We start from the raw sequence: 16,896 nt of genomic DNA on the forward strand, positions 1-16,896 counted from the left end.
CTGCTTCTGGGGAGAAACTTTCCTGGTTAACTTTACCTTAAGGTCTCCGATGTGTATAGAGTTCCAAGAATCTGGAGGAGCAAGGTTCAGGGTCCTTAAGTTTTGCTGTGGTGTGAATTGCAAAGACTGTCTTTCTCTGATGATGATCTCCAGATATCCAATCTTCAAGTTCTAGACTGTGAAGGAGTTGATTTTCCTCAGTCTGTGGACCGTGGAAAGCTTTCTTTTTATCTGGTGAAAATACACTTTGGCATAATGCATTAAATCTTGCAGTATTTACTCATTCAGAGTTTAGTAGTGGAAGATACATGAGGCTCTATTGTTAGGTGCGTAGGCGTTCCAGTGACTGTTTTATAAAGGGTCAACTTATGTTTTCACTCTAAGTCGATCTGATTGTCATCAATCTACAGTACCTTTTACCAAGGCAATCTAGTCAATTCAGTTAGCTTTGCCTAATGCTATTTTATTTGTAATCCCTTGTTTAACTATTTTACAACTTGTTCAGTGAAACAAGTACCTCTATTACTGGAGACTGCATGAGGAATGGCCCATGTGGAAAACACATTTCCTAATAGCCTTTTAGCTACTGTTATAGCATCAGCCCTTTCACATGGGAAAGAGTTTTTTTTTTTTTTCTTGAGGCAAAGTCTTGCTCTGTTGCCTAGGCTGGAGTGCAGTGGCACCATCTTGGCTCACTGCAACTTCTGCTTCCCGGGTTTGAGCAATTCTTGTGCCTCAGCTGGGACTACAGGCACATGCCATGAGGCCTGGCTAATTTTTTTTTCTTTGGTATTTTAGTAGAGATGGGGTTTATTATGTTGCCGAGGCTGGTCCTGAACTCCTGCACTCAGGCCATCCGCCTGCGTTGGTCTCCCAAAGTGCTAGAATTATAAGCCTGAGTGCTAGCCAAAGTGCTAGAATTATAAGCCTGAGTGCCTGGCTATGTGAGAAAGATTCTGTACCACCATAAAACATACATTGAAAATGACAAGTGAAGAAAATACCTCTGTAAATGTTTAAGTGGTCCATCAGGCTGCAGAAATATACCTGAAGTTTTTATTGTCTTCCCAGGATTGATATGGGTTTGACAAACCAACATTGGCCATAAACCATTTTCGCTTTTAGAACATTCACCACACACATGCTCTTATGTTTAATTGGGATTACTTAGTCTCTTCCATGATGAGTCACCAACTGCAGAGCTTTTACAATGGAAGCTTTAAGGACTCAGGAAGGGCCAGGTGGCTGTCCAGGGTCTCCATGAGTCCATGAATAACATTGGACTTAATAGCCTGCTAAATACCAGTTTTATCTCTCCAATTTAGGTAGATAGCACGTTTATTAGAATGAATTATCATAGGCCAGATGTGGTGGCTCATGCCTGTAATCCCAGCACTTTGGGAGGCTGAGGTGGGTGGATCACAAGGTCAGGAGTTCAAGACCAGCCAGGCATGGTGGCACGGTCCTGTAATCCCAGCTACTCCGGAGGCTGAGGCGGAGAATTGCTTAAACCCAGGAGGTGAAGGTGGCAGTGAGCCAAGATCTCGCCACTGCACTCCAGCCTGGGAGAGAGAAGGAGATTCCGTCTCAAAAAAAAAAGAAAAAAAAAAGAATAGTTATCATAGATAATTTGAATTTGGACCATGGAGTTCATTCAAATTGCATATCTAAACAATGTTAGCATTGGCTGATTTAGCATTAAAATCCGGCAAGGTATTTTCTTGGTATTCAGTTAATTTTTGTTCTGCTTGGGTTAGCAGTTTTAGAAATCAGTATTCAATTGATTTGAGTTCTGCTTGGGTTAGCGGTTTTAGATTTGGTCAGTCTTTTCATTAGAGTTCTGGGAACTCTTTAGTTCAAATGATAGTATCCTAAAGTTATCAGAAAACTGTATTTGAGAGTGCCTGTCAGGGACCTTTCCATCCTTTTCATGAACCTCCTTGAAGACACAGTACTCTAGGATTTTGCTTGCCTGTGAAGTTTTCAGAAACTGCATCCAAATTAAGCAGTTAATTGTGGAAGCAGCTTAAAATGATCATAGTTAAAGATAGAATTGACAAGGAAATTTGGTTATTTCTGTGGCCTACAATTTAACATAATAACTATAATTATGACTGATAGCATATGGCATAGCATATGCCCAGACATATCAGAATTGTGGGAATCTTACAGAATTTTGGAACATATATTAATAACATAATAATAAAAATATAATTCAAGGTTAAACATCATTTTTATTTGACAGTGTATCTTATGTAATTTAACATATAAAATAATTATGTTTGTCTCTCTTTTGGATGCTGCAGGGGCCCTCTGTAGTGTCCCAGAGTTAGAGGTTAAAAAAAAAAAAAAGGATCCAAAATAGGATTGCAGGTTGCTGTAAAATAAGTTATTCATTTAGCCAAAGTGATAATAAAAAGATTTCTAAAAGCAAACACCTTGACTCTTTGATAGATAGGAGACTTAGTTTTCCAAACATTCAAAGGGCTGAGAAAGATAGCATAAGACAGAATCTGTTCTTCTTCTCTCTTTATTTTTTGCAGTTTACTCAAAAGGGGAACAGAAATATTTTAGTGTATTATTACTGCTGCAAGAAATTTTTGCTTAAAAGAGAGAATCAAATTTTACTTTTGTATTAGTATGCTATCAATACTAAAGCTAATTTTATTAATTTTTTTTTTTTTTTTGAGACGGAGTCTTGCTCTGTTGCCCAGGCTGGAGTGCTGTTGTAGTCTCTACTTACTGCCACCTCTGCCTCTTGGGTTCAAGCGATTCTCCTGTCTCAGCCTCCCAAGTAGCTGGGCTTACAGGCACCTGCCATACCCGGCTTGTATTTTCAGTAGAGATGGGGTTTCACCATGTTGGCCAGGCAGCTGGTCTTGAACTCCTGACCTCGTGATCCCCCCCGCTTTGGCCTCCCAAAGTGCTGGGATTACAAGCGTGGGCCACTGCGCCTGGCCTATTTTTTTTTAATCTTAAGACGTTTTTATTATAAATGTAATACAAATAAAAACTAAAATATTGAGAAAAGACAAAGTCATCCATTTACTGCCCTCCAATCCTACTATAACCACGGTTAGTAATTTACATTGTGATTTTTTGTTGTTGTTGTTCTTTTTTTTTTTGAGACAGGATGTCACTCAGTCACCCAGGTTGGAATGCGGTGGTGTAATCATGGCTCACTGCAGCCTTGACCTCCCTGGGCTCAGGTAATCCTCCCACCTCAGCCTCCTAAGTAGCTGGGACCACAGGTGCAAACCACCATGCCTGGCTAATTTTATATTTTTTGTAGAGATGGGGTTTTGCCCTGTTGCCCAGGCCAGTGTCATCTTTTTATTATATGCTTGCTGTATTATTTGCATACATGATTACCCCCATTTATACACTTTTGTATCTTAAAATTTTTAGTTAATATGTTATTTTCTTATGTTTTTAATAATATTACTAATTTTAAAAACATTATTTTTTTCTCTGTAACCTAAGACAGTGCTGACATTACCAATTTTTGATGAGCATATAATGTGCCACTTATAAATATCTGTTTGTTGACTATTTCCTAGATCAGGGGATGGCAAACTATGGCCCCACATTTGTAAGTAAAGTTTTATTGGAACACAGCCATGCTCATATTGTTTACGTATTGTCTGTGGCTGCTTTTTTGCTACATACAGCAGTGTTGACAAGTTATGACAGAGACAGTATGGTTTGTAAAGCCTAAATATTTACTTTCTGGCCGTTTACAGGAAAAGTTTGCTGACCCCTGCCCCAAACTTTTTCTTTTAGATGGAGTCTTGCTCTGTTGTGCAGGCTAGAGTGCAGTGGTGCGATCTCCGCTCACTGAAACCTCCGACTCCCGGGTTCAAGCGATTCTCCTGCCTCAGCCTCCTGAGTAGTTGGAATTACTGGCGGGTGCCACCACGCATGGCTAATTTTTGTATTTTTAGTAGGGACAGGGTTTCACCATGTTGGTCAGACTGATCCCAGGTGATCCACCTGCCTCTGCCTCACAAAAGTGCTGGGATTACAGGCATGAGTCACCATGCCTGGCCAGCCCTAAACTTTTAACTGGTTTATAATTTGGGCTGTTAAAAGCAACACTCACTTTGGTAGACTGAGGCAGACGGATCACCTGAGGTCAGGAGTTTGAGACCAGCCTGGCCAACATGGCGAAACCCCATCTCTACTAAAAATATAAAAATAAGATGAGTGTAGTGGTGTGTGCCTGTAATGCCAGCTACTCTGGAGGCTGAGGCAGGAGAATTGCTTGAACTCAGGAGGCGGAAATTTCAGTGAGCCAAGATTGCATCACTGCATTCCAGCCTGGGCGACAGAATGAGACTCTGTCTCAAAAAAAAAAAAAAATGTAATACCACTTGGGCAGCCGGGTGCAATGGCTCACACCTGTAATCCCAGCACTTTGGAAGGCCGAGGTGGGCAGATCACCTGAGGTCAGGAGTTTCAGACCAGCCTGGCCAATGTGGTGAAACCCTGTCTCTGCTAAAAATACAAAAATTAGCTGGTCGTGGTGATGCCCGCCTACTTGGAAGTCTGAGGAAGGAGAATCACTTGAACCCTGGAGGCAAAGCTTGCAGTGAGCCAAGTTGATGCCACTGTAAAGTAATACCAGTTGGAACATCTTTGTGCGTATAGTTTTCATACTCTGGGCAACTTAATTGGGAAATATTAACAAAAGTAGAATAATTAGGTCTAATTAATAAAGATGTTTTTAAGGCTGATACTGTCTCCCACTACCTACCTCGTAATATTCTAGCTGCTATATTACAAAGGTGGTGGCGGCAAGAAGGGAAAGGAAGGTTCATTACTCTTGTAGGTAGCCCTTCTCTGTTCCTTATTATTCTAGACATGTAAATTTATACTCTGGATGAACATATTTTTGGTTTTGATTTAAAGTCACCCCAGAGAAAAATAGTAATTGCAACAGGAAGACCAATTGGAAGAAAGCTTTTACTTTCTACTGGGGATGAAAAAGTAGACAGATGTAAACTCTGCAGGGGACCAGGGTATATATGAAATGCCATTTCAAGCTAGCTGTAGTGGCCAAAAGGCACTGGGAGAGTTGAGTAAGAGAAAGAGGGGGGGCCGCTTGTACAGTGAGCTAGCTGCGGCAGCAATGAACAAAGAGGCAGCTATGAATGTGAATGACAGACATAAGTCTGTATATAACCGTAGTTAAATTGTCTCCGGATAAATAAGTTCTAGAGCAACTATCCTATATTTTTGAAGAAAAAGCAATTGTATCTGGGGAAGTTTTATTCTTTAGAAAGAGAAACTTATGGAATGGGAAAATCAGCCCTACCTAAATCAACTGACTAGTCAATCCAAGTCATCTCTGACTATCTCTGAGGTGAAAGATGAAGCACACTGATGGGTCTCAAATCCAACCTTCTATGAATAAAATAAGCATTGGAGAAGCATGGATGTCATCTTCTAAGGCAAGCGTTCTAGGATCTGGCAGCATAAATCCATCTGTTAGTTTATAGTAGAATCAGACACCACTATGGCCAAAGTAAAAGACACAGGCAAATCTGGATCACCTTACAATTTTCAAGATGCCTTCAAGATCTCCCTTGTCGTTTTATGGCCGAGGGAAGCAGTGATGAGAGTAGGCACCATAGTCGTAACCGCTCTCCTTCTGTCTCAATACAAAGCAAATGAGCTGGGGTTCTGGTAATCTCACACAGTTTACTTCATGCCAATTTTTACACTCCATGAGATCCAGGTAAACTGAGAATGTGATGTAAACTTGGGTCTCCTGCATCTAACTACATCATTTCTAAATACTGAGAAATATTTAAGTTTTAAATACTTAGAAGTATTTTAAGTTACTGTAAAGACTTTTGAAACTGACACAGGTATCTTCCCTCTAATGTTTTTCCTAGTCATCCTGGGTCTCACGTAGCTACATGGCACCCAGGATGGGTATGAAGGGCAGGGCCTGTCTGAGTCCTGAATTTACATACCAGCTGTAGACCTCATGACAAAAGACAGAAATGGGAAGACAATGCCTGGAGGATAGAACCCTCTCAGAATAGCCAGGAGACAAAGCTAGGCCAGGGGAAAAGGGGATGTATTGGGCTTGATTCTGCCTTGCAGCTGGTGGCCTAGGCATGGAAAGTGTAATGTGTCCACATGCCTCACTGTAGGCATACATCCAGAAGCTCAAAACCAAAAACAGTCAAATCAACAAGTATTGAATTATATTTAACTGATAATTTTGAAGCCACTTCTGCTTTACTAACAATTTAAAACTACCTTTATTTACCAAATATTTCATACATGTAACACATATAGACACACAGACACAAAGACAGGAGCAGATAATATAACTTTCTTAAAGGATTTTTATTTGCTGGCTTTTAAATAGTTTTTCTTCTCGCCATTCAGACTATCATTCTTCCATTACCTGTTTCATTGCCCCAAGCAGTTGTTAACTAGACAACCTTAAATTTGCATTTCCAGTGAGACAACTCATAGGTGAAATAAGGTAGAAAATTTATATCTCAAAAGCACAACCTGCCGGGCGCGGTGGCTCAAGCCTGTAATCCCAGCACTTTGGGAGGCCGAGGCGGGTGGATCACGAGGTCAAGAGATCGAGACCATCCTGGTCAACATGGTGAAACCCCGTCTCTACTAAAAATACAAAAAAAAACTAGCTGGGCATGGTGGCACGTGCCTGTAATCCCAGCTACTCAGGAGGCTGAGGCAGGAGAATTGCCTGAACCCAGGAGGTGGAGGTTGCGGTGAGCCGAGATCGTGCCACTGCACTCCAGCCTGGGTAACAAGAGCGAAACTCCATCTCAAAAAAAAAAAAAAAAAAAAAAAAAAAGCGCAACCTAAGACTTAAGCCTAAATATTGTACCATCATTTGCTTAAACCAAGGAAAAAACGGTGTAAGTAAAATTTCAGTTAGGATGTCTAGAAAAGGTTTGACTTGTTACATAAATTTAAAACTATGATAAAAGTTTCTAATCTATACAGGCAGACACAGGAAAATGGGGATTTCCTTTATAGATGTAAATTTCTTTTACAGAAGGGTTTCAGGATAGTCAGTTAAATGCCAGAAAGGTGTATTTTAGTTGGGTAGATGGTTTATTTAACTTAGCTAGTGTTTCTTAGCTAAAATTACTGAGTTCCTGGTAGATGGAGCCCATTAAGGAATAGGGAAAAGAAAGCATTCTGTATGCTTGGACTAAGACTGTATAGATCTAAACAAGAAGCAGGTCCGCATTACCCACTGGTCTGCATTTCATGAACATTTTATCCAGGATATCTTTATTTTTACCCTTGAGGCAGGATAGTCTCTAAGGCAAAACATTAGCAGATTTAGTTTTTCTTGTCAGTTAGTCACCTAAGCTTTTTATTTGGCTTTTTTCTTTTTTTTAAAGACAGGGTCTCCTTCTGTGTCTCCCAGGCTGGAGTACAGTGGTCCAATCAGACAGCTGATTTACAGCCTTTACCTCCTGGGCTCAAGTGAATTTCAGCCTCCTGAGTAGCTGGAACTACCTCAGCCTCCGGAGTAGCTGGAACTACCTCAGCCTCCGGAGTAGCTGGAACTACAGGTGTGTACCACCACATCCAGCTGATTTTTAATTTTTGGTAGAGAGGAGATCTCACTATGTAGCATCGGTTTGTCTGAAACTGCTGTGCTCAAGCGATCTTCCTTTGATCTCCCAAAGTGCTGAGATTACAGCATGAGCCACCACACCTGCCTTATTTGCCTTTTGTGAAAGTCTTTTAATAAAGCAATGAAAATATTGAAATGTTTTTAGAAGCTTCTGCACATCCATAGGCATCCTTGGAGACTAATTTGGGAGCCCTCATTTTCAAGAGCCGTGTTGTTCATTAGGAACAGTCCATTGTAATTTTAAGTTACTAAGATTTTGCCATTTCTGTAAGTGGTTAGTGCTTCTGAGGCCTAATATGTATACATTCTACCTTCTAACTGGAAGGTAGAATACTGTGTTCTTCAGATAATAAGGATCCGGTATTTCCCCTGGATCTTAGATTTGGCTCTCAGATTCCCTTGATCAGTCTAGCTAATGATTTTTCCCTACCTAAGGGTACAAGAAAAAGAAAATAGAACACAAGAATCTCTACAAATTTCTGAAGTTTGCACCTCCTGTAGTATTATCATTTACTGCTAGTTTCTGCCTGACCCATTTAGACATCTGGGGCCTCTAACTGGATCCAAGTCAGTTAATTATCAGATGCAATCCAATCATGGACCCAGTCCAGTTTCTGTTGTGACTTCCAAACCCAATTTGGATCAGAAGTTTGCTCAAACTCAGATAGTTCCAAACAAATCTGTTGAGCTTCAGAATCTCAGAGAGAACTTACCCAAGATATCAGCTGCTTCCAGAAAGCAATGGACAAAATGAGTCTGAGGGGTACCTTGCTTGGTCATTCTGTGCTCCTGGGTATGCCATCTATTGAAAATCTTAGGCATACTAAATTTAATAGAGTTTAACTGAGCAAATAATTATTCACAAATTGGGTAGCCCTGGAACCAGAATAGGTTCAGAGAGGCTCTGGTGCAGCCTAATGATGGAAGATTTATGGACACAAAAAGGAAAGTGATGTACAGAAAACAGAGGTGAGGTACAGAAACAGCCAAATTTATTACAGTTTGGCGTTTGTCATATTTGAACATAGTTTGAAGAGTTGGCTGCCTTTGATTGGCTGAAACTCGGTAATTGGCACAAAAGTAGGTTATGGTCTGTTTATACATCTAGTTAAGTTTCAGTTCACTGTGTACAGAGAAATCTTTAGGCCAAACTTAAAATATGTAGGGAAGTGGCTTTAGGCTAAACTTAATTTAACAGATGTTCTATATATATCTGTTTTTATCCATGGTTCCTGGCTTATAACTCCCATAGCCCTTGTTAAAGTCTTTTTGTTATAATGTTGGGTATGTCGGGCCTTACCAGCAGGCGTTAGGAAACAGAATCTCTTCAGACCTTCTACCCTTATCTCATCTGCCCCAAGATAAGACTCTATATTCTTCCCTGCCTTTCTGATTGGGAGTTATGAGACCCTCCTCAGAGGGTGTCCCACCCTATTCCTGGGGGAAGGAATGCTGATATTTTGAAACTTCCATAAAAACCCAGGAGGACTAGGTTCCAGACGCTTCTGGATAGCTCAACAGGCTGAGGTTCTTGGAGGGTAGCCTGCACAGGAAGGGCATAGAAGCCCTGTGCGCCTTCTCCCCTACCTCACCCTGTGCATCTCTTCATCTGTAATATCCTTTACACTAAACCAGTAAATGTAAGTAAGTGTTTCCCAAAGTTCTGTGAGCCCTCCAGCAAATTAAACCCAAAGAGGGAGTTGTGGGAACCTCAACTTGAAAGCCGGTAAGTTAAGAAGTTCCAGAGGTCTGGACTTGAAACTGGTCTGTTTATTTGTTTGCGGGGCAGCCTTGGGAACCGAGCCCTCGTCTTGGGGATCTGACACTGTTTCCAGGTAGTGTTGGAATTGATTTGGAGGATACCCAGTTGGTGTCCATTGAAGAATTAATTGCACACATTTGGTCACAGAAGACTTTGGTTGATGATCATTGTAGTAGTATGAGAGAAAAATAAAAACAGTTTGAGAGTTTTTCCAAAACAAATACCTAGAAATGAAATTATTGGATTAAAAGTATTCAGAGTTTACATTAAAACTGAAAATGGTGGCTGGTTGTGGTGGCTCACGCCTGTAATCCCAGCACTTTGGGAGGCCGAGGTGGGATCACTTGAGGTCAGGAGTTGGAGACTAGACTGACCAGCATGGAGAAATCCCGTCTCTACAAAAAATACAAAATTAGCTGGGCATGGTAGCACATGCCTGTAATCCCAGCTACTCTGGAGGCTGAGGCAGGAGAATCACTTGAACCCAGGAGGCGGAGGTTGTGGTGAGCCAAGATCGTGCCATTGCATTCCAGCCTGGGCAACAAGAGTGAGACTCGGTCTCAAAAAAAAAAAAAAAAGGGGGGTGGGGTGCTATTCTGTCCACTTATCAGCACTGGATAGCAGTGGTTTTAATTTTGTTGTTAATTTTTTGGACAAAAAGTAGTTTATTATTTTAATTTGATTATCTTAGATTTCTAGTGAGATTGCTCATCATTTTATTTGACATCTTGTATTCTTGTTTATAGTATATATAATTTTTTCTTTTATTTTTTTTGAGATAGAATCTCCACCTGTCACCCAGGGTGGAGTGCCATGTAGCAATCTTGGCTCCCTGCAACCTCTGCTTCTCTGGTTCAAGCCATCCTCCAACCTCAGACACCCGAGTAGCTGGAATTACAGGCGTACGCCACCACACCCAGCTCATTGTTTTTGTATTTTTTGTAGAGATGGGGTTTTGCCATGTCGGCCAGGTTGTGTAGTATATATTTTTAAACTTAATTTTTATTAGAGTTTTTTTCTCTTAATGATTTGAAGGAACTCTTAAATGTTTAGTTTTTCTTTGTCCCAGTATGCAATTTGCTATTTAGTTTTGTTTATGATATTTCGTTTTATGAAAGCTTAAAATTAGTACACAGTGAAATCTTTTTTTTTTTTCTTTATAGGGTCTGGATTTTTTATCTTGTTGGCACAAATTTTCTTCACCGAAATATTATACCAGCTTTTTTCTTAAATTAAAAACATTCTTTCCTTTTAGCTCTGTTATAGAACTGAACTTGGGTCTGCTTGCCTGGCACAATAAGAATATAACCACACCGAGGTTTTGCAGCAGTAGAAAGAAAGGCATTTATTTGCAGGACGCTGCACAAGGAGGACCAGGTAGCTAAAGCTTAAATCCTGACCTCCATGATGGTTTACAGGTAAGGATTTTTAAAGGCAGGGGTAAATTTCAGGATAGCAGAAGTTACAGGCTGTTAAAACATTCGCACTGAATGAAGAGACCCCTCAAACAGGCTTTGTGTGAGCAACAAGGCTGCCGATGGGCTGAGGCCGAAAATGAAGTCAGCGGCGGGATAGGAGTTGGTTTTATAGGTTGTGGGCAAGGCAGTGGAAAGTTACAAGTTACAGTTTAGGGTGGTTTTTTGCAAGCTGGGAGGGGGTCATAGGGTATGGAGTCACGAGGTTGGCCAAGCTGGGAGGGGGTTGCAGGGTGTCGTTTTCCAATGGCCTTGTCAATTGAGACCTGAATAAGAAACAATAGAGAATGTCTCAAAGTTAAGTAGGTGCAGGGGTTGATCATTTTTTCTTCTTTTCATCATCTTCCAGGTACTTTAGGTTTTCTAATTCTGGAAGGCCCCCTAGAGGTGTACATGTGGTTCATGGGGGTCGCCATGCCATCCACGGCATGGTCAGACCTTACACAGGCAAAATCGTAAACCATACATGGAGGGTTACACATCGATTTTGGCCTAAAAGGGTGGGATATCTTAGAAGTGGCATACAGGTCATAGGTATAGAAGATTTTGATTTGCAATTGGTTAAGGATGCAAAGCTTTGTCTAAAAATTTGAGACCAGCAGAAAAAAATGTTAGCTCTGGCTCATGGGTATAACCTTCTCAAGGCCCCTCAGAAAGAAATTTAGAACAAAGAAGGGTAGTCAGAGTTTAGTCTCCCGTTCTTCTATATCTGAGGTTTCTGTGCTGGCAGATCCTTTTGGTGGGGGCTCAGGTTTCTGAATAACAGCTGGAGACATGTTAAGATGTTATCTTTAGTTTCTATAGGGAAGCAAACATTCTTGTGACTCTAACCCTTGGCTATTTTTGTTGTTGTTGTTGTTAGAAATGGGGTCTCGCTCTCTTGCCCAGACTGGTCTTGAACCCCCCCTATCCTCAAGTGATCCTCCCTCCTTGGCCTCTCAAACAGTTGGGATTACAGGTGTCAGCCACCATGCTGGGCCAGCTTGGCTGTTGTTACTATTACCTGCTTGTTTATTCACATTTATTTTTCAGGGCTAGCTAGGTGCCTGAAGTTTCCCTTGAAATAACTCAAGATTTTCCTTTATTTCTATGCTTGAGGTCCCTGGTTCATATCAATTCCCCGTTTTTTGTCACTCCTCAATCCTGTGGGGTACTGGGGTGCTGACTGCTCTGCCTACTTCCTATTGATTTGGGACAAAGAGTGGGGACTAGGATATGAGGATAGTAAGTTTCTAGCGCAGAATTCAAGGTATCCATGAGTCCCAGGCATGGCATCATGGTGCTGAGCTGTCATTATTTGTATTAGTCACTGCTTTATTACATTTTAACACACATTTGATTATGATATAAAGCATAAGAAAAATTAGCAAGATTGATATGTTTAACTTTAGCAATCCAGAACACATGGATTGTATTCCATGAGGAATCCAAGAAAATAAAGAAGAAAACCAGTCCTTAGGAAAAGTCAGAGATACCTGTTGTAATCAAGTGACTTGTTCTCTAATTTATCTTAGATGAGCTTCTACCTTAGCAGATTCATTTATATAAGTACAGCATGTGGTATTTGCAACCATACACACTCCTCCCTGCTTGGCTAAGATGTAATCTGAGGCTATCCTATTATCTAAGACACCTGAGCCAATGAATTAATTCTTTTCTGCTAGGCAGCTATTGCTGCTGAAGTTTCCTTAGTAAGAATTCCTAAAGGGAGAGATTTCTAATCATGTGCTCATAGGACACCACTCCTCACCAAGGTAGCAGTCCATCCAAAGAAATACCCAGCTCCATCTTTTTAGTACCTGGGCAAGAATACATTTGTATTGGACTTGTTTCCTTTTTTTTTTGAGACAAGAGTTTCGCTCTTGTTGCGCAGGCTGGAGTGCAATGGTGTGATCTCGGCTCACTGCAACTTCTGCCTCCCAAGTTCAAGCAATTCTCCTGCCTCAGCCTCCCAAGTAGCTGGTGTTACCTGCATGCACCACCATCGCCTGACTAAGTTTTTTGTATTTTTTTTAAATAGAGGTAGGGTTTCTCCATGTTGGTCAGGCTGGTCTCCAACTCCCAACCTTAGGTGATCTGCCCGCCTCAGCCTCCCAAAGTGCTGGGATTACAGGTGTGAGCCACCACACCTGGCCTTGTTTACTTGAGTTAATTTACTTGGAACTAAGATCTGAGACTTCTGACTTGTTTAAAGAGCAGGCTTCTAAGGAGGGAGTAGGGCCCTTGCTCCTTTCAAGAGGCAAAATCAAGTAAGCCTTTTTTTCTTTTTTTTTTTTTTTTGAGACAGAATCTTGCTCTGTTGCCAGGTGCCAGGCTGGAGTGCAGTGGTGTGATCTCAGCTCGCTGCATCTTGCCCTTGCCTCCTGGGTTCAAGCAGTTCTCCTGCCTCAGCCTCCCAAGTAGCTGGGACCATGCCCAGCTAATTTTTGTGTTTTAGTAGAGACGGGGGTTCCACCATGTTGGCCAGGATGGTCTCGATCTCTTGACCTTGTGATCCGCCTGCCTTGGCCTCCCAAAGTGCTGGGATTACAGGCGTGAGCCTCTGTGCCCAGCTGTAAGCCTTTTAAATAGAGGCAGAGTCTCATTATTTCTGCCAAATTTATTTGTGATAGCTTCAAGTGAAGGGACTTCAAAAATAAGGAATTCTTTTATGTAATATCTGGAAGGGGCCCTCGGAATATGACAATTGAAGGAACTGGAGTATTATTGTTCTATTAACTGGGTCGGATGATGCATCTATAGGTTACCTGTCTTTGTCATTATGAGAAATTCTGATTATAAAATTGCCCTTTTAATTTGGGAGGATGAAAGTCCACAAGGAATCATAACAAAAAGGCAATTATGTTTATAGTTCAGTGTGATCACCTGAAGTAAGACCCAGGGCAGCACACGGAATTTGCTTAGCCAGCAGTAGACAGAGAAAATAAGAAAAGTGGCCAGGTGCGGTGGGTTACTCCTGTAATCCCAGCATTTTAGGAGGCAGAGGTGGGTGGATCACCTGAAGTCAGGAGTTTGAGACCAGCCTGGCCAACATAACATGGTAAAACACTATCTCTACTAAAAATACAAAAATTAGCCCAGCCTGGTGGTACTGCATGCCCGGCTACTAGGGAGGCTGAAGCGGGAGAATCGCTTGAACCTGGGAGGTTGCAGTGATCCAAGCTCATGCCATTGTACTCCAGGCTGGGCTACAGAGCAAGACTCCATCTAAAAAAAAAAAGTGATGACAAATAATAGTGTAAGTATTTTAGTATTTCTGATTATTTATCTTTAGCAGTCTGTCTTCTGAATAGCAACTTGAAATCTGTCATTCTTAGGAGTGTGCCACCTTTCCAGGTTTGGATGGTTAGGACTGTGATGTTCTTTAAGGTGCAGTTCCTGTTTTTGTTGTGTTCTCAGAGCTAGGGTCAGAAGACTCATGGGGAACCCGCTTAACCTGGGAATGGTGGATTTATGGTTTGGCCCTTGCCAATTTTACTTAGGAATGAGTCATCAGTAGTACCTCATTTGGTTCCATCCAGGGTGAAGTTTATCTTAAACCAGTTTTCTTAGAGTCTTGAGAGCAGTCAGTTGAGGTGTCCAGATATTAGACTCAAAGTATCGTCAGTTAAAATGGAAAAAGCCAGTGGCAATCTGATGTTTCCTTCTTCTGTAAGTCAATTTACAGGGACTCAGGAAAGAGGTAGTAGCAATTTTAATGAGTCCAGGTGAGAAAAATAGAAGAAACGTTAGTTTGAAGACTTGTAGCCAGGAAGGAATTCAGGATTTAGTTCAAATAAAAGCTCATGAACAATGGACAAGGCTAGCATCTAATAACTGGTATACTCTAGTGTCCTTCTGAAACATAATTTTTCTTTATCCAGTGTCCCATTTCAACCAACGACAACTTATAATAGGACCAGTTTACCTGTTAAACAAGTTTGAGTCTTATTATACTTTGCCTAATTATTTGCATAAAGTACAGCAAGAATAGTTACTGGCTGTATAGGCTCCTTTTAAATTGGCCTGGCTGGAATGTTTTTTATAAGAAATCTCAGATTAGACTTTTAAAAGCCTCGTGAACCAAAGCAATTTGTCTGTGCCTGTAGATATCTTTATGAATTGGGTGAATTCTCTTTATGATGCCCTAAATGTCTTGACATTCCTGGGTCTGTCAGAAAGTTACATACTTAGGCTCATGCTAATCGCAGCATTTTGGGAGACTGAGGTGGGAGGATCGCTTGAGCCCAGGAGTTGAACAGCTGCTCAATGTAGTGAGACCCTTTCTCTAAAAGTTTTTTTTTAATTAGCTGAGCAGGGTGGCACATGACCACAGGCTACTTGGCAGGCTGAGATGGAAGGATTGCTTGAGCCCAGGAGATAAAGGATGCAGTGAGCTGTAATTGCACCACTGCACTGCAGCCTAGGCAGCAGAGTGAGACCTTGTCTCAAAAAAAAAAGTAAAAAGAAAAGAAAAAGTGACATATTTTACTTAGAGCAAGGTCAGGAACATAGGGGCTTGTTATTGGCTCTATAAAGTTAACCTCAGTTCCTCTATGCAGTCTAGTTATATCTTAAAATATGCCATTTCAGTCAAACCCCTGGTAAAATAACCAGTGTCTCTAATCGTATCTTCTTATAAGAGAAAATAGATTCTTACTGAATTTATGCAAATAAGTATATTGCTATATATTAAGACTACTCAAACATAGTTTCCAAATATTGGAGTATTAACAACAACAACAACAGAGACAAGAGTTTCAATTGATAAAGGTTTATTTAGCCAAAATTTGAGGATGCACCCTGGCAGGACACAGGTCACAGCAGCATGTGTGACCTGTGCTTTTCCAAAGAGGGTTTTGGGAACTCAGTATTTAAAGGGGAAAGAGCAAGCAAAAAGGGAAAATAAGGGAGGGAGGCTAGACAGTAAGGTAAGTGGCATATGGTTACAATCTTGTGAGGCTCTAATTAGTGCTCAGTAAATCTATATTTTATGTAAAATAAACATGTGAAAAGAGAATGGAGTAGAGGAAAAAATCAGTTATGAAGTTGTCTCAGGGTAGGCAGTTGGGTGATTTCTAGTCTTGTTCTGTACTTGTGAAGATACAACTAGATGTAAGAAATGTCAATTGATAATTGACATTGTCGGTATGAGGTTTAACAGAACACCGTTTTAGGTCTAGTTTATAGGGAGATATGTATTTTGAAAGATTTTGGGGCTCACAAGGAATTTCTTTGGTAAGACATTCATTAGCCAAACTGATAATTCAAAGATTTCAAAAAGTAAAACCCTTTACTGTTTGATAGAGAAGAAACTCACTTTTCCAAACAATCATAAGACCTGATAAAGACAGCATGAGGCCAATTGAATCTGTTTTTCTCTCTCTCCCTTTTAATTTTTTCGGAGTTTACTAAAAAGGTAAACAAATCTTTTATTACCTCCTACTAATATTACAGGAAAATCTCATTCAAAAAAGAAAACTAAATTTTATTATTGCATTAGTGTATTATTAATGCTAAAGCTAATTTTTATAAAACCTTATAAAGAAATCCAATTTCAGTTTTGACCGCAAAAGATAAGCCTTTTCTTTAAAAACTGTGTATAATTTTTATTAAAGAGCAGATCAGTGCTCCAAGAAAACTGTTACTTTGAGACAGTAGCCCAGACTTTGGCCTTGCATCCATGTACTTTTGATATTAATGTTTAATTTTTTAAAAAACGAAATAATCCCCTTTTAATTGTAGCCAACTTGAGCATACACAGAATTCCTTTCACAAGATCAGTCTTTCACAAGCCTTTTACAGTTTTGTCCTATCATTTTAACTTGACAAAAGTTTACTTTTTTTTCCCTTGATCACTTTGACTGTACAGAGTTCTCTCTGTTGTAAAAGAAAAAATTATGCTCAAATGCTCTTTATATTTTACTTTTCCTTTAACAAAAAAACATTCCTGAGTGGTCGAGGTGGCTCACGCCTGTAATCTCAGCACTTTGGGAGGCTGAGGTGGGCGGATCATTTGAGTCCAGGAGTTCGAC

The 16,896-nt window shown here is 40.6% G+C and overlaps 1 protein-coding gene across 6 annotated transcripts in view; it reads left to right on the forward strand.

Annotated features, from left to right (window-relative positions):
• The window catches only part of NRDC (nardilysin convertase), a 93,889-nt gene that overhangs the window by 22,715 nt on the left and 54,278 nt on the right, over positions 1–16,896 (forward strand). Inside the window, exon 1 of one of the 6 annotated variants that reach the window (XM_032297031.1) lies at positions 10,599–10,825. The exons of the other annotated variants lie outside the window; for them this stretch is intronic. Within the exon in view, the coding sequence (XP_032152922.1) occupies positions 10,812–10,825 (14 nt within the window). The 5' untranslated portion in view covers positions 10,599–10,811. Of the gene's footprint in view, positions 1–10,598; positions 10,826–16,896 lie in introns of those variants that run through there. 6 annotated transcript variants of the gene reach the window in all.

Source organism: Sapajus apella, unplaced genomic scaffold (genome assembly GCF_009761245.1).
Source record: "Sapajus apella isolate SASKATOON/1434 unplaced genomic scaffold, GSC_monkey_1.0 scaffold36, whole genome shotgun sequence".
Classification (NCBI taxonomy): Eukaryota; Metazoa; Chordata; class Mammalia; order Primates; family Cebidae; genus Sapajus; species Sapajus apella.